Here is a 22,350-nt window from a genome sequence, read left to right as displayed (position 1 = left end):
TTTTACACTTCAAACCAAAAACTTCTAGCCCAGGATGTTATCATCAGGAGAAAATCGACCGAAACATTGTCAGGATATCTCAACTATTGGAATCCCTACCTACCCTGCACTAAAGGGGTCACTGGCACGATTCCATATGGCTGTGGGTTTGTTTGCGGCTCAAAGAATTGAAACAGACAAACAGATTGTGGCGTGGTGGTCTTGGGGACTTTCACGACGGCTGAATACGGACCTGTGATTGTTGGGGTTACACGAAATGATAGTTTTCTTATTTCTTAGTATGTACCTTAGACTGTGTCCTAACAAAAAAATACCACATAAACTTCTCATCTTTCTTCTTGGGACCTGTAAATGATTTTAAGTTACTATGTTCCTAAAGCGGTCGGTCGTAAAATTGAGTAGAGTGCACTCTTCACGCGTAAACGGTGATACCTGTCAAAACGACCCTGTGATTGACAGCGAATGAGGAGCACTAGTTTTGCGTTCCCAGATGTTGTTCATCGATGTTGCCATTTTTGAAGTTTCCGACCATTGACGGATGGGTTATTAACAGATGGGTCTGTAAAGATATATAAACTGCCGATGGTGTTGGGTTTTCCCCGGGCTCTCCATGGTTTCCTCCTACCATAATTCTGACACCCGTCGTATAAGTGAAATATTCTTGAGTACGGCGTAAAGCAGCTATCAAATAAATAAATTAAGATATACAAAATACGACTTAAAAATGCAATTTTTTTTCTCATATTTTGGGCAAATTGACAAAAGGCAGTATTTCACCATTTACGTGAAATGCTAAATGCCATTTGCCAGCTATCACCCTGTCATCACTGCCCTGTTTTTCCTCTCTGTTCTGTACGTCTAAAATGATCTTGTGCTGGTGATGTTACGATGCCACCTGGAAATGTAATGTTACACTTACAGATTCAAACAGGCCCATCCCGGCGTTGTTATCTCGATTTCTGTTCTGAGTTAACTTGCTGTATACAAATGGACGCCGGTATAACTCTGTTTCAAGCTTCTATTTTTCTCGGTCGACTGAGAATCCTCTAGAGGATCTCACGATGACAATGTCGTTTTCATTAAATATTAAAGTTTAACTGACTGCATTTCAGACGTTGAATGGTGTTAATACGGAAGGTACGGGCACCAGCCAGCCGCGAGCTATACATCTCCAAAATTTCCTCCCATTTTTAGTGAATCACGGGCTTTTATATATCCCGTATTCTATGACAGCAACCTTGGAGCCTTGAACCCTTTCATTCATAGGGAGCAATGTAATCATCTATTGGGATACGTGTATGATGTTGATACATTCGCTGCAGAATTTCGCTTAGCTGTTATCACCTATTGGGATACGTGTATGGTGTTGATACATCGCCCTGCAGAATTCAACGTATCTGTTAACACCATTTGGGATACCTGCAGAATTTCACGTAGCTTTTCACTAACTCTATAATAGTAACAAATTTATAGTAACTCTATAAATTGTGCAACAGGGTTTCAAGGTCAAAAAATAAGACCTTATATTTTGCTGTGTTGTCGTCACATCTAATAATACATGTAAACAATGCAAAGGGACGAGGGCACGGGATTGCTTAGTCTACCAGTCGAATCCTGGCTTCTGCGGTGAATTATTTTGCTATTTATTCTGAAAATGGGGTAAATTTCGATTCGAATACATGACCTCATACAAATTGAAATGTATCTTAACCTTTTTTCTCTGTATGATCCTAACTAAAACTTTCCTCTTTATATCACTTTGAATGGGTGTCTTTTTTCCGTTGGCATAGTAAATATAGCCTTTTGTATGCTATGTACTCCGCTATGGTGCAGATAAGTTTGGCGTTGCTAGGGCGTGCTATCGGGAACTTGTTGCTTCACACAAAGCGTGCATGTAATTATAAGGCTCTAGCCATAAGCAACCTACAAAGCAGCTGGGATTTGCGCTCGGCGCATTACGTGTCCCTATCAAGCCTATATCAGGTTTACTCGTCACTGTATACCTGGGAGACTGCTTATGTGGCGTAACGTTAACATCAGATAGATTCTTTTCGGAAGTATGCCTACGGTAACCGCAGGTAATAGGACGTAAAGGCGAAGGGAAGAGACGGCAATGAGAAAGTACTCCCTGCTATTTATCCCCGTGTTTCTGATCTATATTTTGATTTGGTTGAAGAATGACGGCCCGGTCATTCAGAGCAAGCGAGAGGTCAAGACAGGTAAGAACATTTTCGTACGTTGGATTATAGTACCTGTGTAACAGATGGTGAAAAAGGCCCAGGTTTGATTTCCTCATCACATTTTAAAAAATAACTAAACTAAAAGTAAAGTAATATGCGTGCCGTATATTGACAATCAGCTTGACTACTCCCAATTGCTAGGTGGTGATAAAAGCCTATGTGTTTGAACTTGAGTAGCTTCACTTAGGGTTCATTCTTCAAACTACAGTTATTTCATTCTATCCCTACCTTTTATTCGACAAATAGCGTTATCTAAGTTGAACTACAAATGCCATGTTTGTATTGAAACTGTAAGTTTAAATCTAAGTTTGATTAATTTGTGCTACGGTGTTTTAAAAGCATCGGTTTGAGTTTTTTCCTCAAAGGCAGGTTTGTCCGTTACCTGGTGATGGACGGTAGTTGTCAGGTACATAGTGATATGAAGTGGTGTGTCAGGTACCTGGTGATGAACGGTGGTTTGTCAGGTCCCTGGTGATGAGCGGTGGTTTTGTCATGCACCTGGTGATTGACGTGGTTGTCAGGCACATGTTGTATGAAACGGTTTGTCAACTACCTGATGATCAGTGGTGGTTTGTTAGTACCTGGTAATGGACGGTGGTTTGTTAGGTACCTAGTGACGAGCGGTAGTTTTGTCAGTCACCTGATGATGAGCGGTGGTTTGTCAGGTACCTACGGATGGACGGTGGTTTGTGAATTGCGGGGTGATGGACGGTGGAGTGTCAGGCACCTAGTGAATAGCGGTAGTTTGTCAGCTGCATGGGTGGTCGTTTGTTAGGCACCTGGTGATGTGCGGTGGTTTGTCAGGTGTATGGTGGTGGATGATGGTTTGTCAGATACCTGATGATCGGTGGTAGTTTGTCAGATACCTGGTGATGAGTGGAGGTTTGTCAGGTGCATAGAGATGAGCGGAGGTTTGCCAGGTACATACTGATGAGCAGGGGTTTGTCAGGTACCTGGTGATGGACGGTGGTTTGCCCGGTTGCTGATGATGGGCGGTGGTTTGTCATTTACATGGTAATGGGCGGTGGTTTGTTAGGTACCTGGTGATAGATGGTGGTTTGACAGGTGCCTAGTGGGGAGCGGTGGCTTCTCAGGTAACTGGTGATTAGTGGTGGTGTGTCAGGTACCCGGTAATGGGTGTTGGCTTGTTAGGTACCTGGGGATGGGCGTTGGTTTGTCAGGTACATGGTTATGGGTGGTGGTTTGTCAGGTACCAGCTAATGGGAGCTGATTTGCCAAGTACCTGTTGATGAGCAGAGGTTGTCAGGTACCTGCTAATGAGCGGAGGTTTGCCAGATACCTGGTGATGAGCTGTGGTTTGTCAGGTACCTGGTGATGCACGCTGCTTTGCAGGTAACTGGTGGTGAGCGGAGGTTTGTCAGGTAGCTGGTGATTGACGGTGATTTGTCAAGTACCTGGTGATGGGCGGTGGTTTGTGAAATACCTGGTTAGAGACAGTGGTTTGCCAGATACCTGGCGATGGGTGGTGGTTTGTCAAATACCTGGTGATGGGCAGTGATTTGTCAGGTACCTGTTAATGAGCAGAGGTTTGTCAGACACCTGATTATGAGTGGTGGTTTGTCAGGTACCTGGTGATGGACGGTGGTTTGTCAGATACCTGGTGATGAGCAGAGGGTGGTCAGGTACCTGGTGATGAGCTGTGGTTTGTCAAGTACCTGGTGATGAACGGTGGTTTGTCAGGTACCTGGTGATGAGCGGAGGTTTGTCAGGTACCTGGTGATGGGCAGTGATTTGCCAAGTGCCTGATGATGGGCGTTGGTTTGACAGTTACATGGTGATGGGTGGTGGTTTATCAGGTAACCAATGCTGAGCGGAGGTTTGTCAGGTAAAATATGTCAGTATAAATTGAGCCAGTGAGTCCAGTGAGTCGGCAGTGCACAGCCATGCCAAATGTCAGTATTATTTACTATGGCAAGTCCGTGATACAGATTACAACACAATGCATTTAACCCTACAGACACACAGACAGAGCTCACTCCGTATGAACGCTGTGATATTACAACCTGGAGGCCCCCTCCGTGACCGAGCTGGTTAGCGCGCCACATCCGCCCAAGGACTCTAGAGCCTCTCACTATTGTGGTCGCTTTGAGTTCAATTGCAACTTATACTGGCTTCCTCTCCGGCCATACGAGGGAAGGTCTGCCAGCAACCTGCGGATAAGCATGGGTTTCCTCCACCATACTGCTAGCATAGGTGGTATAGGTGAAATATCTTTGAGTATGTATTAAAACAGGAATCAAATAAAGTAAAATAATAAATACAACTTTCCCCTATTGGCAGTAACAAAATATTTCTTTGTATGTACTTTGTTTCTTCGGTTTCTATAATCAGTGCCTAACTTAAGATATTATTTTTGTTTTTAGGTGTTTGTATATGGTGATGGAAATGGGGTTTGTATTCTTAGCTCGCTTGTGTGAATATTTACCAGTAGTTGGAATAATAAGGCAGCTGCACTGACCTGGAGCAGTTTGACTCGTGTTCCGGGCAGGCCGAGCGAGAGAATGACACTGGATATGCAATTGCCACAAGTAACTGCGTCTCAAACAACAAGTACACATTAAACTATATTTTAAAAAAATATTAAAACCTCTGTCGTTTTATTGGTAACTTCCAGACGTTTGCCCCAAGGGATGGATGAGGTTTGAAAACAGTTGCTACAGGGCATTTTACCAGGTGAATTCTCTTGAGTACAAGGACACCATACCTCGCTGTCTCGAGTCCAGTGGTTGGCCGGCAGTCCTCGCCTCACGGGAGAATAACGCGTTCATTCATTCGCTGTTGAACGAGCAGGGCGCCGCCTATGGACCGGCTTTCATTGGTTTGGTGTACAGCACAGTGATCGGTACATATCAATGGCATGACGGGACTGCGCTAAACTTCACGAACTGGGCTCATGGTGAGATAATCAATCAAGAATTAATACCTATGTAAACGTATGTAGCAAAGCAAATATGCCCAAAGTAAACCATCGACCTTTGGTAAGTTATACTGACGAACTTTCTTACGAGTAACGTACAGATTCGCACACGTACTATGACAAGTAATTTGATTTTCTATTTCTTTTCACCAGTCAGAGGACTAATCTCTATATGCAACAGCCCGTCTTTCCCTCTCATTTCCACTCACGTTTGTTATTCATTTGGTTGTTCTTTGAATAACGTATAGCTACTACTCCATTTCTCTCTGAAGTGATTTTCCATCCTCGTTATTGTGGCAATATATTCTTTCATTCTAATTATTGGACGATTTTTGTCAGTATATTTTCTAAATGTAATGGTTTCTTAACTTTTGTTTTTGACCCAAAAATCCACTGCTTTGTTAATATAAGTAGAGTGTTTATTATTGTTTTTTCGTTGGCTAGGGCTAGAATTACTGTAACGTTGTTTATGCTGCAAGTAAACGTGCATTCCTGCCTTAGCCACTTTTCAAAAGACGATATCAAAATTTTTAGCGTTTTCACATTGTAGAAATAAATGTTCATTGAATTCTTTTTTTGTTGTTACAAAATTCATAAGCATCATCCTGTTCCCTACCAATTTTATAAAGATACGATTTAGAAAATAAGAAAATTTTCTTTATATTGAAAATAAAAATGTCCTGTACCTCGTTTTTGCTTCAAGGTAAAATTTGGTTTAGTTTATATTTGTTTAACGCCTAGCCGGAGAGTTATTAATTTATGTCATGACAGTCCGTTTTATGCATTATTGGTGACAACCCGAGAGTCCGGGGAAAAGCATCTACCTTTGGCAAGTTACTGGTGAACTTCACAACATATGGCGCCTTCAGATGAAAGAAAGAAAAGTGGTCTTAAACGCAGTGGTCAGGCTGTGCAATTGGGCGTAATTGTCACCGAGACCCCATGAACAATGAAGGCAGGGGAAATGAAGCCTGTCATGTTCTTACCATTGTAAAAATATTAAGTCACTCTACAAAGCCACACTTTCACCAGATGTATAAGTATATTTCTTAATTTGAACGGTCTTTCATATTTATTTGCAGAATAATCAATATATAACATTTCAAAGTCTCAACTAGATGTTTTGATTTCTTTAACTGAACGTGAGCAGATCTGCCAATGTGCGGATTGTCGAGGATTTCCCCCTTTTCTCCCATCATTATGCTGGCTGCCGTCGTATAAGTGAAATATTCTTGAGTACGGCGTAACACACCAATCAAATAAATAAAAAAAATAAATGAATAAAAAAATGAAAATATAAATATATAAATTTCTTGAAAAGGGAGATAACTGAGTTCTCTGGGTTAACAGGTGAGCCCACATCCACCAGCACGAAGCCTTGTGTGAGCATCTCTGACGTAACTAAGAAATGGACCAGCGTTGCGTGCTCGCTGACGTCAATTCGACGCTACGTTTGCCAACGTTCAGTGCACCGTTCAGAAATCCTGGAAGCTACTTACGGTATTTTTGTTTTTACAAACGTAATTTTGACTGGTAGACAAGTGGTTAGAGCGGTCACCTCTCAAGTCGGAAACCTGGGGCTAAATTACTGTCTATCCCTGGGCTACAGTCTGTTTCTTATACCAAGTTCTCCCATATTCGGCTATCTTTAAAATCAGTCATATTTGCTACCAATACTGCCTTTAGTCAGTAACACGTAACCACAAGACATGGATAGGTTGGAAGTTCATTTTCTTGTAAGTAAAATCTAGTTAGAACACTTTTTCTAATACCTAAGTCCATGAGCTCGGTTTCGGCGGCAAAAACACATTGCCTCGGTTGAGGTCAGGACTATTCAAAACCAGTGGCATTCTGGATATTGGGCGGAGTTAACATGTTTTGACGGAGGGCGACACCAGTTTCCTGAACTGTTATCGATTTATCTACAGACCCTATTACTGACACTGCTATATTTGAAATTGTCTACCCGTTTTGGTTTAATATGGCCTAAAAAGGGATTTTTTTTCTTTCTTGCAGTATAGGATCTAACTGCAGAATAGATTTACAGATGGATGTTGGGAAATTAACGCGATGTAGTCTGTTCCCAGGGATAGTAGTATAGGTTGTGTTACTGCGTGCAAATTTGTTCTAACCGCTTGTTGGTGCAGCCTTTGTAAAATAAATTACTCTCCACGTCCATTTGCTAGCATGCAACTAGCTTTTGAATAATTATGACGTCACCCGAGGCAAAGAGAGATTGGTGTTAAACCTAAGCTTATGCATAATGAGGATGAGTATTGGTTATTCCTGTTAGTATACCGTGACTGCATGAGGGTGTTTGCATGGTGTTTCAGTGAGGCAGCGCTGTGAATATGTCCCCAGACTAGTGGTGGTATGTACTGGTTGTTAGTATACTGTTACGGCGTGCGAGTGTTGTGCCTGTTGACTGCTGCATGGTGTTTCAGTGAAGCAGCACTGTGAATAGTGTAGACTAGTGGTGGTATGTACTGGTTGTTAGTATACTGTTACGGCGTGCGAGTGTTGTGCCTGTTGGCTGCTGCATGGTGTTTCAGTGAAGCTGCACTGTGAAAATGCTCCCAGACTAATGGTGATAAATACTGGCTGTTTGTATACTGTGACTGAGTGAGATTGTGGTGCTTCGTGACTGCTGCATGATGAGGATGAGTATTGGCTATTCCTGCTAGTATACTGGGTAAGTGTGTTTGCATGGTGTTTCAGTGAGGCAGCACTGTGAATATGTCTCCAGACTAGTGGTGGTATGTACTGGTTGTAAGTATACTGTTACGGAGTGCGAGTGTTGTGCATGTTGACTGCTGCAGGGTGTTTCAGTGAAGCAGCACAGTGAAAATGCTGCCAGACTAATGGTGATAAATACTGGCTGTTTGTATACTGTGACTGAGTGAGAGTGTTGTGCCTCGTGACTGCTGCATGATGAGAATGAGCATTAGCAGGTTATTCCTGCTAGTATATTGGGTAAGGGTGTTTGCATGGTGTTTCAGTGAGGCAGCACTGTGAATATGTCTCCAGACTAATGGTGATATGTACTGGCTGTTAGTATACTGTGACCCCGTGAAGGTGTTTTGCCTGGTGACTGCTGTCCCCCATAAGTGGCCTTATAGGCAAAAGGAAACAAAATCTTTGAAGACAATTTTTGATTGGAAGTGGGTGATAACGTCCACAGTATGTTTTGATTCTTTTTCGTTTTTTTCTGTTTTTACCATTTTGAGATGAAGCGACTTTAAGACAAGTTCCAAAACACTTACACTCTGCGGTAAGTTCACCAGTCATTCACTCTATCATATACGTATAGATTGTTTATTGCTGATTCCGGTGTAGATCGATTGTGTATAATTTGTAGATTGGACTGATGTGATAATCGAGCTTATATTCCATTAGAGCAAGCATACTGAAAGTATTGTTCTAGAAACAGACTACACGTCTTCTACCGGTCTGGAGTTTAAGGAGAATGGCTGTCAAAGTCATAGAAGAAAAACAGCCTCAAACTTGATAAAAATAGTTCAGGGATTGGGTATATTACTCCGCTGTTAGTCTTCGTTTGACCTTGGTGACAGTAAGCTATTGACAACTACCGAGTGACAGTTGTAAGAGCCTAACATTTGTTAAAGACCATTTGTTTTTCACCAAATTTGAATATGGGGTCTATATTTGTACGTCACACATGAAAACTTCGTTAATAATTTGCCTAAACTTGTTGGTTTATAATTCAAGCACTTCGGTTTCTTCCACTCATGATGCTTACCGCCGTCATATGAGTAGAAAAAATCCGAGCATGGTGTTTAAACAACAGGCAAACAAGCAAACCATGTTATACCTATTCTCAACACTCCGGATTTGCATACAGAGTAAAACCAGAGATGCGGCGACAGCGTGGTACGCTCTACAAGAAAAAAAGTGAAGGCAGTGTATAATATTTCTGTGACATACAAAATTTTGCTGAGATACAGTCGTAACATGCCTAAAAAATGTGCCCTATTTTCCTTTATATCAACACGACTGTCAGCCCCTGTCGATGATATATGAATGAATTATTTTTTTAGATACGATCCCGAATAATAAAAAAGCAGTTTTCAGGGAACAAAAAGTGGATGAAACTACAACTATTTTTTTCTGACAGGGTGTCGGAGAGTTTACGGAGGAAATGTACCAAAGCGCACTTGTTGCCGGCAAGAGGCGGGAGAAAAAAGGTAATTATTCTTCGTGTTGTACTTTATTTGTGTTTGCCGTAGAACATGTCTTCAACTTCTGCAAATTACAAGCAATTCATCTTAATCACGATATTAGGGCCTTGACAAATCTGACATGGTTTAATAAGAGTATTTATTTATTTGATTGTTACTTAACGTGACACTCAACATTTCTGAAGGTGATAAGTTTCATAAATGGAAGAAGTGGAAGTTCTCGCAATGAAACACCTACTTCCGGTACCAGGGTCTATTCCACAAATTGAATTAAGTCAAGTTTTGAAACCTCGAAACAGACAAAATGCGCAATTTATGGCCCAAGATCCCCAAATGTTTTTTATTTAAAGCATGTAAAATTCAAAAATAAATGTTTAACTCACATTTTATTAAGTATAACTTAAGCCTAAACGTGGCTTTGTGCACTCGCCCCTTAACAAACCTCCTGTGAGGGCTGGATTCACGTCTGTGAGCTTAATGGTCAAAGTGATCGACGGCGACGAGAGGAAGGCTTAAAATCATTAGGACGCAACAGAGGACGCCATTAGGGTGGTGTAGATCACTCCTTTTCAGGAATCGCAAACACCATTTTTGTGAACATTTTTGTGAACATCATCCCAAAGAAATTCATCAGGTTGGGTGTTGTGTATTCGAATCTAGCTGTCTCGTACATATATACGCAACTTTATAAATGTCGTGGTTATTGTCGTGAACTCGTGGTAACAAGCGGAGGCATTTCCAAGTAAGACAAGAGAAGTGTTTTATAAATAGAACTAGCGGAGTCCTTTACAAGTAAGACAGGAGAAGTGTTTTATAAGTAGAACTAGCGAAGTCCTTTACAAGTAGGACAAGAGAAGTCTTTTATAAGTAGAACTAGCGGAATCCTTTACAAGTAAGACAGGAGAAGTCTTTTATAAGTAGAACTAGCGGGGTCCTTTACAAGTAGGACAAGAGAAGTCTTTTATAAGTAGAACTAGCGGAGTCCTGTACAAGTAAGACAAGAGAAGTGTTTTATAAGTAGAACTAGCAGAATCCTTTACAAGTAAGACAGGAGAAGTCTTTTATAAGTAGAACTAGCGGAGTCCTTTACAAGTAGGACAAGAGAAGTGTTTTATAAGTAGAACTAGCGAAGTCCTTTACAAGTAGGACAAGAGAAGTCTTTTATAAGTAGAACTAGCGGGGTCCTTTACAAGTAAGACAAGAGAAGTCTTTTATAAGTAGAACTAGCGGGGTCCTTTACAAGTAAGACAGGAGAAGTGTTTTATAAGTAGAACTAGCGGAGTTCTTTACAAGTAGGACAAGAGAAGTCTTTTAAAAGTAGAACTAGCGGAGTCCTGTACAAGTAAGACAAGAGAAGTGTTTTATAAGTAGAACTAGCGGAGTCCTGTACAAGTAAGACAGGAGAGGTCTTTTATAAGTAGAACTAGCGGGGTCCTTTACAAGTAAGACAGGAGAAGTCTTTTATAAGTAGAACTAGCGGAGTCCTTTACATGTAAGACAAGAGAAGTGTTTTATAAGTAGAACTAGCGGAGTCCTGTACAAGTAGGACAAGAGAAGTGTTTTATAAGTAAAACCAGCAGAGCCCTTTACAAGTAAGACAGGAGAAGTGTTTTATAAGTAGAACTAGCGGAATCCTTTACAAGTAAGACAGGAGAAGTGTTTTATAAGTAGAACTAGCGGAGCCCTTTACAAGTAAGACAAGAGAAGTCTTTTATAAGTAGAACTAGCGGAGTCCTGTACAAGTAAGACAGGAGAAGTCTTTCATAAGTAGAACTAGCGGAGTCCTGTACAAGTAAGACAGGAGAAGTCTTTTATAAGTAGAATTAGCGGAATCTTTTACAAGTAAGACAAGAGAAGTGTTTTATAAGTAGAACTAGCGGAGTCCTTTACAAGTAAGACAAGAGAAGTCTTTTATAAGTAGAACCAGCGAAGCTCTTTACAAGTAAAACCAGCCAGGCTCTACAATAATAGTATTTCATAACAACATCAAGAAAAACCGCAACAGAAGATCCCTAATGACCTGTGTTAAGCAAGACTTTTCCTCGCATAAGTTATTTCCTACCACATTTTAAGTTGGGGAGTAGCGATTGGTTAATTATGACATGGGTTTTCGATCCTGACTCATTTGAAAAGATTTTTGTTTTCGTGGATTTCACCACCAAGATTACACCGTGTCTCCGATAGCAGTGTGTTATGATTGAGTGTACTGCATTGTTTGTTATTGACCAGTATTTATGCATGTGAGACATTCTGTGTTCTGTCAGTATTTATTTGACCGGGGGAAACATTTTGTCTCCAGCCAGTATTTATGTGGTAGGCCATTACACATGTACTCATATTACAGTGGGAGACATAATTTGTTGTGTCAGAATTTATGTGACCGGTTAAGACATTCTGTATTCTGTCAGTATTTATGTGACCGGTTGAGACATTCCGTGTGATGTCAGTATTTATGTGACCGGTTGAGACATTCTGTGTTATGCCAGTGTTATGTGGCTGAGTGAGACATTCTATATTCTGTCAGTATTTATGTGACCGGTTGAGACAGCCTGTGTTCTGCCAGTGTTTATGTGGCTGAGTGAGACATTCTATATGCTGTCAGTATTTATCTGACCAGTTAAGACATTCTGTGTGATGTCAGTGTTTATGTGACCGATTGAGACAGTCTGTGTTCTGCCAGTGTTTATGTGGCTGAGTGAGACATTCTATATTCTGTCAGTATTTATGTGACCGGTTGAGACATTCTGTGTTCTGCCAGTGTTTATGTGGCTGAGTGAGACATTCTATATCCTGTCAGTATTTATGTGACCGGTTGAGACATTCTGTGTTCTGCAAGTGTTTATGTGGGAGAGTGAGACATTCTGTATTCTGTCAGTATTTATGTGACCGGTTGAGACATTCTGTGTTCTGCCAGTGTTTATGTGGGTGAGTGAGACATTCTGTATTCTGTGTGATGTCAGTATTTATGTGACCGGTTGAGACATTCTGTGTTCTGCAAGTGTTTATGTGGGTGAGTGAGATTATCTGTATTCTGTGTGATGTCAGTATTTATGTGACCAGTTGAGACATTCTGTGTTTTGCCAGTGTTTATCTGGCTGGGTGGGACATTCTGTATTCTGTCAGTATTTATGTGACCGGTTGAGACATTCTGTGTCCTGCAAGTGTTTATGTGGGTGAGTGAGACATTTTATATTCTGTCAGTATTTATGTGACGGATGAGACATTCTGTGTTGTGCCAGTATTTAAGTGGCTGAGTGAGACATTCTGTATTCTGTCAGTATTTATGTGACCGGATGGGACATTCAGTGTTGTGCCAGTGTTTATGTGGCTGAGTGAGACATTCTGTATTCTGTCAGTATTTATGTGACCGGATGAGACATTCTGTGTTGTGCCAGTATTTAAGTGGCTGGGTGAGTCATTCTGTGTTCTGCCAGTATTTATGTGCTTAAGTGAGACATTCTGTGTTCTGTCAGTATTTATGAGGCTAGATGAGACATTTTGTCTCCAGCCAGTATTTAAGTGGCTGGGTGAGACATTTTGAGTTAGGTCAGCATTTATGTGGATGGGTGAGACATTTTCTGTTAGGTCAGCATACATTTACATATTTGACTGGGGCAGACATAATGTGTTCTGTCAGTATTTATGTGGCTGAGTGATACAGTCTGTGTTCTGTCAGTATTTATGTGGCTGGGTGATATATTTTGTCTCCAGCCAGTATTTTGTGGCTGGGTGACACATTTTGTGTCCAGTCAGTATTTATGTGACTGGTTGAGACATTCTGTGTTCTGCCAGTGCTTATGTGGCTGAGTGAGACATTCTGTGTTCTGCCAGTATTTAAGTGGCTGACTGAGACAGTTTGTGTCAAGTTAGTATTTATGTGGTTGGGTGAGACATTGTGTGTCCAGCCAGTATTTAATTGACTAGGTGAGACATTTTATGGCCAGTCAGTATTTATGTGGCTGGGTGAGACATTTTCAGTTAGGTCAGTTTTTATGTGGCCTGGTGAGACATTTTGTCCCCAGCCAGTATTTATGTGGCTGGGTGAGACATTTTGTGTCTAACCAGTATTTATGTGGCTGGGTGAAACATTTTGAGTTAGGTCAGTATTTATGTGGCAGGGTGAGACATTTAGTCCCCAGCCAGTTTTTATGTGGCTGGGTGAGGGTGAGACGCATTGTGTCCAGTCAGTTTTTATGCGGCTGGGTGAGACATTTTGTGTCTAACCAGTATTTATGTGGCTGGGTGAAACATTTTGAGTTAGGTCAGTATTTATGTGGCAGGGTGAGACATTTAGTTCCCAGCCAGTTTTTATGTGGCTGGGTGCGGGTGAGACGCATTGTGTCCAGTCAGTTTTTATGCGGCTGGGTGAGACATTTTTTCTCCAGTCTGTATTTATGTGGCTGGGTGAGACATTTTGATTTAGGTCAGGTTTTATGTGCCTGGGTGAGACATATCCCCGGCCAGTATTTATGTGGCTGAGTGAGACAGTTTGTGTCCAGTTAGTATTTATGTGGCTGGGTGAGACATTTTGTGTCCAGCCAGTATTTAAGTGGCTGGGTGAGACAATTCGTGTCCAGCCAGTTTTTATGTGGCTGGATGAGACATTTTGTGTCGAGCCAGTATTTATGTGGCTGGATGATACATTTTGTGTCCAGCCAGTATTTATGTGGCTGGGTGATACATTCTGTGTCCAGCCAGTATTTATGTGGCTGGGTGAGGCATTTTGATTTAGGTCAGTTTTTATGTGGATGGGTGAGACATTTTCAGTTAGATCAGTATACTATATGTACTTAGTATACTATATGTACTTATTTGACTGTGGGAGACATAATGTGTTGTGTCAGTATTTATGTGACGGGTGAGATATTGTGTATTCTTTCAGTATTTATGTGACCAGTTGAGACATTCTGTGTTTTGCCAGTGTTTATGTGGCTGAGTTAGACATTCTGTATTCTGTCAGTATTTATGTGACCGGTTGAGACATTCCGTGTGATGTCAGTATTTATGTGACCGGTTGAGACATTCCGTGTGATGTCAGTATTTATGTGACCGGTTAAGACATTCTGTATTCTGTCAGTATTTATGTGACCGGTTGAGACAGTCTGTGTTCTGCCAGTGTTTATGTGGCTGAGTGAGGCATTCTGTATTCTGTCAGTATTTATGTGACCAGTAGAGACATTCTGTGTTCTGCCAGTGTTTATGTGGCTGAGCGAGACATTCTGTATTCTGTCAGTCTTTTGCAACTTACTGAAGGATGTTTCCACGTGTGTCATATAGACTTGCAACACATACTTATGGAAGATTAAGAGGCCCTGGGCGAACTGGTAAAACTGGTCATACTACTCCACGAATGCCGTTGAGAACTTATTGTACCAGTGGTGAAAACGAACAATGTCGGTAAATCTAGTTGTTGCTTCTCCCATGTTGTCATTAAACCCACACTTCATGTGCCAGCTACTGGGATTCATCCACCTTAGAACGTAGCCAGGTCTCTCCTCCTCTGTGCTCCCATGTTCCACATTCATAAAATAAATGCACGCTGCATCTTTAACCCAAATGGAATTTATTCCACCATACTTTGTATGGGTCATAAATGGGTTCGGAAAGCAAATCTGTACCACCTTTATTTCTTAGGACAAATTGCAAGAAAAAAGAGGACACATATTGCTTGGTATGAAATGTACCCTCACTTCTTTTTTTTAAGAAAACGGTAGGCGTTAACAGAAATCGTTGTAATACGCGAGATTTCTGGAGATGACCGAAGATGGTCTGGTTGGTGGTAATGCCTGTGATTTTGATGTTGTTTTTTTTTTTCAGGATTTCTGACAATAGGCCTCCCGACAATTTACAGAGGGCCAGGTTATTGGTATCTAAAGAACACTATAGATTCGCTGATCAAACACAGCAGCCTTTGGGACAGACAACGCGAAATCGTGCTAGTCGTTTTCTTGTCAGATTTTGACCCAATTATTAGAAACTTATTGAAGAGAAAACTTGCAGCGAATTACCAAATGTTCATTGACTCTGGTTTTATCCAGATTATTGAAGCACCGAGTCAGTTTTATCCATCTTTTGCTAACCTAAAGACGACTTATCAGCACCCAGTGGACCAGGTTGTATGGCGATTCAAAATGAACGTGGATTTCGCCTTTCTGATGCTCTATAGCCAAAACATTTCAGAGTTTTATCTTCAGCTGGAAGACGACGTTGTCACTGTGCCCAATTATGTGTTTACAATAAAATTGTTCATACGAAAAATAACCAAAGAAAAAGCCGAAGATCTATACTGGCCAGGTGTGTGGACTTGTGTAGAATTCAGTGATCAGGGTTTTCTCGCTAAACTCTTTCATTCGTATGATCTCGTTAAGTTAGCGAGACTTCTCATGATCTTCTATAATGAACAGCCAAATGACGTCATCCTCCTTCACTTTAATGAGATGATGTTGCAGTTTAAGCGGTACATTAGAACGCCTATCATATTTCACCATCAAGGGAACATACCCAGCCTCGTTTTAAGACGGAACCCCATGAAAGACGTGATGTTCAGCCTGAATATTTCTATGAGTCATTTCATTTCGAAGCAGACCAGGAAGACAGTTCTTCCCATTGAACGTAGACGAATAAATTATCTGCAAGGTCCAGAGCAGCCAATGGTCGAAGAAAGGAAAAGGCGTTTTAAGGAGATATTTTGCCAACTAAAAGGGAAATAATAAATGTATATTTGCAGCTAAACCATCACGTTGTTATTGTATATTGTGCGATGTGCAATCACTCAGTTATGCATTATTTGATAAGAGATGATGCTGTCTAAACGTTTTCATTTAATGAAATAAAAATGTTTAGGTAAAAACCCAACATAAGAATAATAAATCTGAAACAAGTAAAACTGCGCTAAAGTTACAGTCTTCGGTAAACACATTTGTAAATTCATCTAAATCAAAACACATTCCAACTTTTTGGATTAGCTTGGCCAGTGCCAATATAAGAAAATGATGGAAACGTAGTTGCTTAGCGTAGTAGCTTAATTGCTTACTTCATAAAGTATTGTTGTAAATAAATCTGTTCCTTTGAGGCTTGGCGAATACAAGAACAAACTCTGCTCTATATATCAGCCATTGTACATACGCTTGAAAACAGAGGCCGGTGCATGTATCATGTTAAATCCTTCTGGATTTCCCAACATCAAGAGCAATCTCTGCTTTTCAAGTCAGTCATTTTCTCCACGCTCCAGATCATGGATAAGTACCGGGTTATCTTTATAAATAGAAAAGAAAGTTGAGTGACAGCGAGATCACCTTGGATCACCTCAGTTTGATTTCTTATAGTGTAGAAATGGCGTGAAAATCAACGAGCAATCTGCAGAGGCATGGGATTCCCCATTCAGGACGTATAATGCTTGTGGTTCTGGTGTTTTTACAGGATTCCTGACCATAGGCCTCCCGACAATGCACAGACGGTCTGATCGCTGGTACCTACAGGAGACACTAGATTCTTTGATCAAACATAGCAGAGAAGAGGACAAAAGTGAAGTTGTGGTAGTTGTTTTCTTGTCAGATTTTGATCCAAGTTTGCGAAGCGAGTTGAGGACAAAAATCACATTGATTTACCCAACCTACATCGACTCTGGCTTCATCCAGATCATTGAAGCACCGCGTGAGTTTTATCCGTCCTTGTCTAACCTTAGGACGACTTACAAGCATCCAATGGATCAGATCATCTGGCGTTCAAAACAGAATTTCGATTTTGCCTTCCTCATGCAATAAAGTCAAAGCATCTCTGAGTTTTATCTTCAGTTGGAAGACGACGTAGTTACTGTGCCCATATATGTGAGGCTAATAAAACAGTACATTGCCAGAATAAACAGAAAAGCAGGACAGGACTGGTGGTCGGGCGTGTGGACTTGTTTGGAGTTCAGTGAACTTGGCTTCATTGCAAAACTCTTTCATTCGTACGATCTCACGAAGTTAGCCAGCCTCCTTAAACTTTTCTACAATGAACAACCCAACGACGTCCTCCTCCTTCACTTTAACGAAATGATGCTCCAGTTTAGGAGGTATCTTAGGAAACCTACCATATTTCAACACAGAGGATTCGTTTCGAGCCTCCATCGCAAACGAGAGCCCCTGATAGACCTAATGTTCAGCCCGAATGCTTCCATGAACGATTCTAGCTCTGAAAGAAAGGGATTAATTCCAGCTGAAATCAGACGACTGAACAATCAAGAAGGTCCTGAACAAGAACTGTGGGAAGAAAGAAAAAAGTCTTGAGGGAAATATTTTGTTAACCAAAAACAACATAAGTTTCTTCAACTCACACAATAATGGTGGATCTGGATAGTGGAAGCGCTCCACGTGGATAGATTTTTCTTACGGGATAGTTTTTTTAGAAGTTAAGGAACCTCTTGAAGCGAGTAGCCCAGCAAGGAAAGGTTCTACTCTGATGTAATGTACTGTAGTGAGAGGGTGTTTTCTAAACAGGGGATAGTTGTGACAAGCAAAAGCTATTCTGAATGATGCATTCCTCAAGTAGCAGTGTTGTTCAAAGTGAATAAAATTGCTGTAATGGGTTGAGACCTTGAAGGGAAATTGCTCCTGCCAGAGAGGCTTATCTTGGAAAAAGGAACGCCTTTAAAGAGACAATGGAGACCACTGCGGAAAACACTATGTACATGTATAACAGAACATTGTCTCGCACTACAACAAATGCAGCTAGACCAAGCGTTTATACTAGAGTGCTAAACTATACTGACCTGATCGATTCTTAATGACGTCAGTGTATTAGAGAGAAAACATTATTAATAGACCAACCTCTCTTTCTAGAAAACTTTGAAGCGCAAAAGCCCGTCACACATATGTTTTGAGAGAACTAATCTTTTGCCTTTTCGCTATATACCAAATGATTACGCAATATCAGTATCTCCCAGGCAGATCGTAAAACAAATGTAAGTATTTGAGTACCCCTGATTAGGGGTTCGGATGTAGTTTTAGAGATATTCCAATTCTAATAGAAACTAGTCAGAAATTCTAAAATGATAAAAAACGTTAATGATAACGTCTATGGTACACAGCTAACACCATAGTTCAAAGAGATTTACGGCGAAATAACACTATTTAGCTCATGCAAATGAAGAGTCTTCTACAGTAAAAAAATCTTTGGCAGTGTCCGTAAAATTCGCCTGATGTAACGTGATAATATTGCCTGCCTGAGAAGAAGACAGGTATAACATTGAGTAAGGCAACTATACTGTAATAATGTTTGAAAGTGTAGTCATTATATAACATTGAGTAAGGCAACTATACTGTGATAATGTTTGAAAGTGTAGTCATTATATAACATTGAGTAAGGCAACTATACTGTAATAATGTTTGAAAGTGTAGTCATTATATAACATTGAGTAAGGCAACTATACTGTAATAATGTTTGAAAGTGTAGTCATTATATAACATTGAGTAAGGCAACTATACTGTAATAATGTTTGAAAGTGTAGTCATTATATACGTCAGCGATAGGTGTATGGGCTGTTTCCGTATCATCTCCCCAATCTAGCTAGAGTGGTTTTATTTTTTTATTTATTTGATTGGTATTTTGTGCCGTACGCAAAAATATTTCACTTATAAGACGGCGGCCAACATTTTGTTGGGGGGAGACGATAGTGCTTTTAATACTCTGCATTTTAGTAAAATTTAAGAAAGCTTTTTAGACTTGTCCTGGTCGTTATCATTTAACCTCTGCTGTCAAAAAGCAGAGGTTTTGACATTGGTGTAGCTGTTTAATGTTCAGGTCTTTTTGAAGACATCAGGTATTTATTTGTTTATTTCATAGTTTTTATACGCCGTACTCAAGAATATTTCACTTATAAGACGGCGGCCAGCATTATGATGGGAGGAAAGAGGTTTAGCATCGCTTTTATCATCATTCTTGCCAGATTCGACGGCGAAGGAGGTAGACTTAAGACTTAATAAAGGTATAGTTCTGCCTCTGTGGGACGCTATGCCGATGACGCCAGTCACACATGACGGCTTGTCCAGTGACAGCAAGCTCGCTGACACCGGTCAGATCTTGCCTTGCGGTCAGAGCCCTTAAAACTCATTCAGCGCAGTGATGTTCGCGATATCTTATCAGTTCGTAATTGAGGTAAATTAACAAGAGGCCAGATGTGGCCGATTGGATGTGACCCATTTGCTAACTATCACACTGCTGTTGCAGATCAGGTTTTTCAATCGAGGCTATCTTTCACACTGTGATATTTGCTGGTCTGATAAGTATCCCCCTGGCCTGGTCTCTTTGCATTGTTATTAATGCTGTCGTTGTAATATCAATAGGTAACGTGACGACAGCACAACATTTTGAGTAATTCTACCTAGACCAGTGAGGTCCAATACATTGTTGTCAACATAGCTGCATTATAGTTTTTTACATAATTCTGCGAATGTCATGGTGCCATGGAGTGTCTACGTTGCTACCACTGAAGCAATTGCATAAAGAGACCAGACTTTACCAGACTGAGTTATGTTTGATCATTTGCCAACAATTACATTGTCACCGCTGCTCTACCATTCTCTTTGTATTTTACATCTTTTGCGCTTTTATTGGACCACACGAAGTGATTGATAAAGTGACGGCCTTGGTAAAACACAATGTCCCACTGTTGTAATGTGATGGTTTAGTCCAGTTGCAATGAACATCAGTGCACTTTTTTGACCTATTTCCGTTTAAGCCATAGTGCTAGGGGGCGTGTAATTTAGAACTGTTTAAGCATTTACATGAACAGTTAGAATAAAACCCTAACTGAGGCAGATTGACAGGAGACCATATTTTATCGGTTACATGTGACCATTTGGCAACTGTCACTCTGTCGTCGCTGCTCTGGTTTTACTTTCTATGCTGCATGTCTATAATTATATTGCCGTGGTCGCCGTTGACGTCTTGTGACGTGAGGGGATTTTGCTGATAAATAGAGGTGTAACTACTTGTCATTGAGTTTACTAATGTTTAACGCCCAAACGAGCAGCATGAGATGCATAATGCTGTACCTCGCCAGGTGCCAGATGAATTTCCTGGCCTGCGAGAGTTGGGCTCGAACTCACGACCCCAATAACGAAGGGCTAATCGTCGTTTACAAGACACTTAAGAGCCGTTCCATCTTTTCGACTTGTTCCGATTTTGAGATTGTTTTAAACTGTTTGTTAGGTACCTGGGGCAAATTCTACATGGACTTTTTGAAATTCAACTTTATAAAATAACACTCAGTTCATATTCCGAATTTTAGATCATATTATCAAAAAGTAGGCGAGTTGAATAACAATTCAACATTTGACCTTAGTCAAAACTGGCTTTGAGGAAAGAGCGCCTAGGCAGGTGGCGGACGTTCTCTGTTACCATCGTATAATAAAAATGTGTTAATTCTGCGCCAAACATTAATCAAATATATAACACATAAATACAGTGAGACTTCGTCTGCTCTTTCAGGTTTCATGACTATTGGCATTCCGACTGCGTCCAGACCAAATGGTACCCAATACATTCAACTGACCCTAGACTCGCTGATAAATAACACCGACGTAAACGAACGTCAGAGCGTCACCATTGTCGTCTTGTTGGCGGACCGAGAGATAACGTCGCGAGAAGCGATCAACGTTCAGCTGCTTCATAAATACCGAAAGCATTTCCAGTCAGGTCTACTTCAAACTATCGAAGCACCGGACAGTTTTTATCCAACTTTGTATCCGACCCCACCCGATTATCTAGAAATGACGTACAACCACAGCGTTTCCCGCGTCAGGTGGCGCTCAAAGCAGAACTTAGACTTTGCCTTCTTGATGACGTACAGCGAGCGTATATCCGCATACTACCTTCAACTGGAGGATGACGTTATTACAGTGCCTGGTTACGTCACAGCTATCAGAAGATTCATGGGAAAGGTTCCCGAATGGGTGTGCCTGGAATTCTCAGAGATCGGATTCATTGGAAAGTTTTACCGTTCTCCAGACGTTGCGAAGCTAGCCAAATTTCTTACCTTATTCTACAGCGAGCAACCAAATGACGTCCTCTATCTTCATTTCAATGAAATTAATCTACAGTTTAAACGATATGTGTCTCGACCGACAATATTCCAGCACGAAGGTATACAGTCGTCTCTGTTAGGCAGACGACAAGAAATGGTGGATATCAATTTCCAGTTGTGGAATCGTCCGTCTTTGCCAGTGCACAAGCGACAAAAGTGGGGGATATCGGGTCCAGAACGAACAGAGTGGGAGGCCAGAATTAGACGAATCCAAAAGTCGTTCTGTGACATCAAACTCTGATTGTACAAACTTTGAACCTCAGTTTGATGACCATAAAACTGGACTAATACATACCCGTATATAAACATAATTCTACTTTACCACTCCCTCTTCTTTTACCGAAAAGTAGTTGATTAATTGATTGATTGATTAATTATTTCTGAATTGAAAGATGGCAGCACCAGAGTTAATATCATAAATTGCCACAATACAGGCACAATACCCTAAAGGTATTAAAGCCAAGCAGTATAAATAACCTAAAATCCCCACCCCACCCCTCTCCACAAAGTGCATTGTCGACTCAAATAAATCTCTTTTAGTCATAAAACTTACATTTTTCGGTATGATTTATTTATTTCTTTATTTGATTGGTGTTTTACGCCGTACACAATAATATTTCACTTACATGAAGGCTGCCAGCATTATGGTGGCAGGACACAGAGCAGAACCCGGGGAAACCCACGACCATTCGCAGGCTGCTCACAAACTTCCCCACGTAGGATCGGAGAGGAAGCCAGCATAAGCTGGGTTTGAGAGGCTCTTGAGTCATTGGGCCGCACTGACACGCTAGCCCCTCAGCCACAGAGGACCCTGCAGTATAATAAGACATCTTCCAAACAAACCTCACAAATACCTTTCAAAATGGACGAGTCCACTGAGAACACTGTAGCCTCATTCCCTAGAGTGGT

General features: G+C 40.9%; 1 protein-coding gene across 1 annotated transcript; it reads left to right on the top strand.

Annotated features, from left to right (window-relative positions):
- Positions 1 to 6,601: 6,601 nt before the first annotated feature.
- Positions 6,602 to 21,924, top strand: LOC135479507 (alpha-1,6-mannosyl-glycoprotein 4-beta-N-acetylglucosaminyltransferase-like). The gene is made up of 4 exons (XM_064759372.1): positions 6,602 to 6,678; positions 8,406 to 8,449; positions 9,314 to 9,383; positions 20,847 to 21,924. The coding sequence occupies exons 3-4, from the start codon at positions 9,338 to 9,340 to the stop codon at positions 21,680 to 21,682; spliced, it is 882 nt and encodes a 293-aa protein (XP_064615442.1). The 5' UTR covers positions 6,602 to 6,678; positions 8,406 to 8,449; positions 9,314 to 9,337; the 3' UTR covers positions 21,683 to 21,924.
- The last annotated feature ends 426 nt before the right edge of the window (positions 21,925 to 22,350 follow it).

The sequence above is a fragment of the Liolophura sinensis genome, chromosome 12 (genome assembly GCF_032854445.1).
Source record: "Liolophura sinensis isolate JHLJ2023 chromosome 12, CUHK_Ljap_v2, whole genome shotgun sequence".
Taxonomy (NCBI): Eukaryota; Metazoa; Mollusca; class Polyplacophora; order Chitonida; family Chitonidae; genus Liolophura; species Liolophura sinensis.
The sequence above is the reverse complement of the archived record's forward strand: the minus strand, read 5'-3'. Positions and strand labels throughout refer to the sequence as shown.

Bases quoted from the DNA above. Each gene is read 5' to 3' on its own strand.
- LOC135479507 (XM_064759372.1), top strand. From the start codon at position 9,338: ATGTACCAAAGCGCACTTGTTGCCGGCAAGAGGCGGGAGAAAAAAG. The intron at 9,384-20,846 runs GTAATTATTCTT...CTGCTCTTTCAG, and splicing joins CAAGAGGCGGGAGAAAAAAG to GTTTCATGACTATTGGCATT.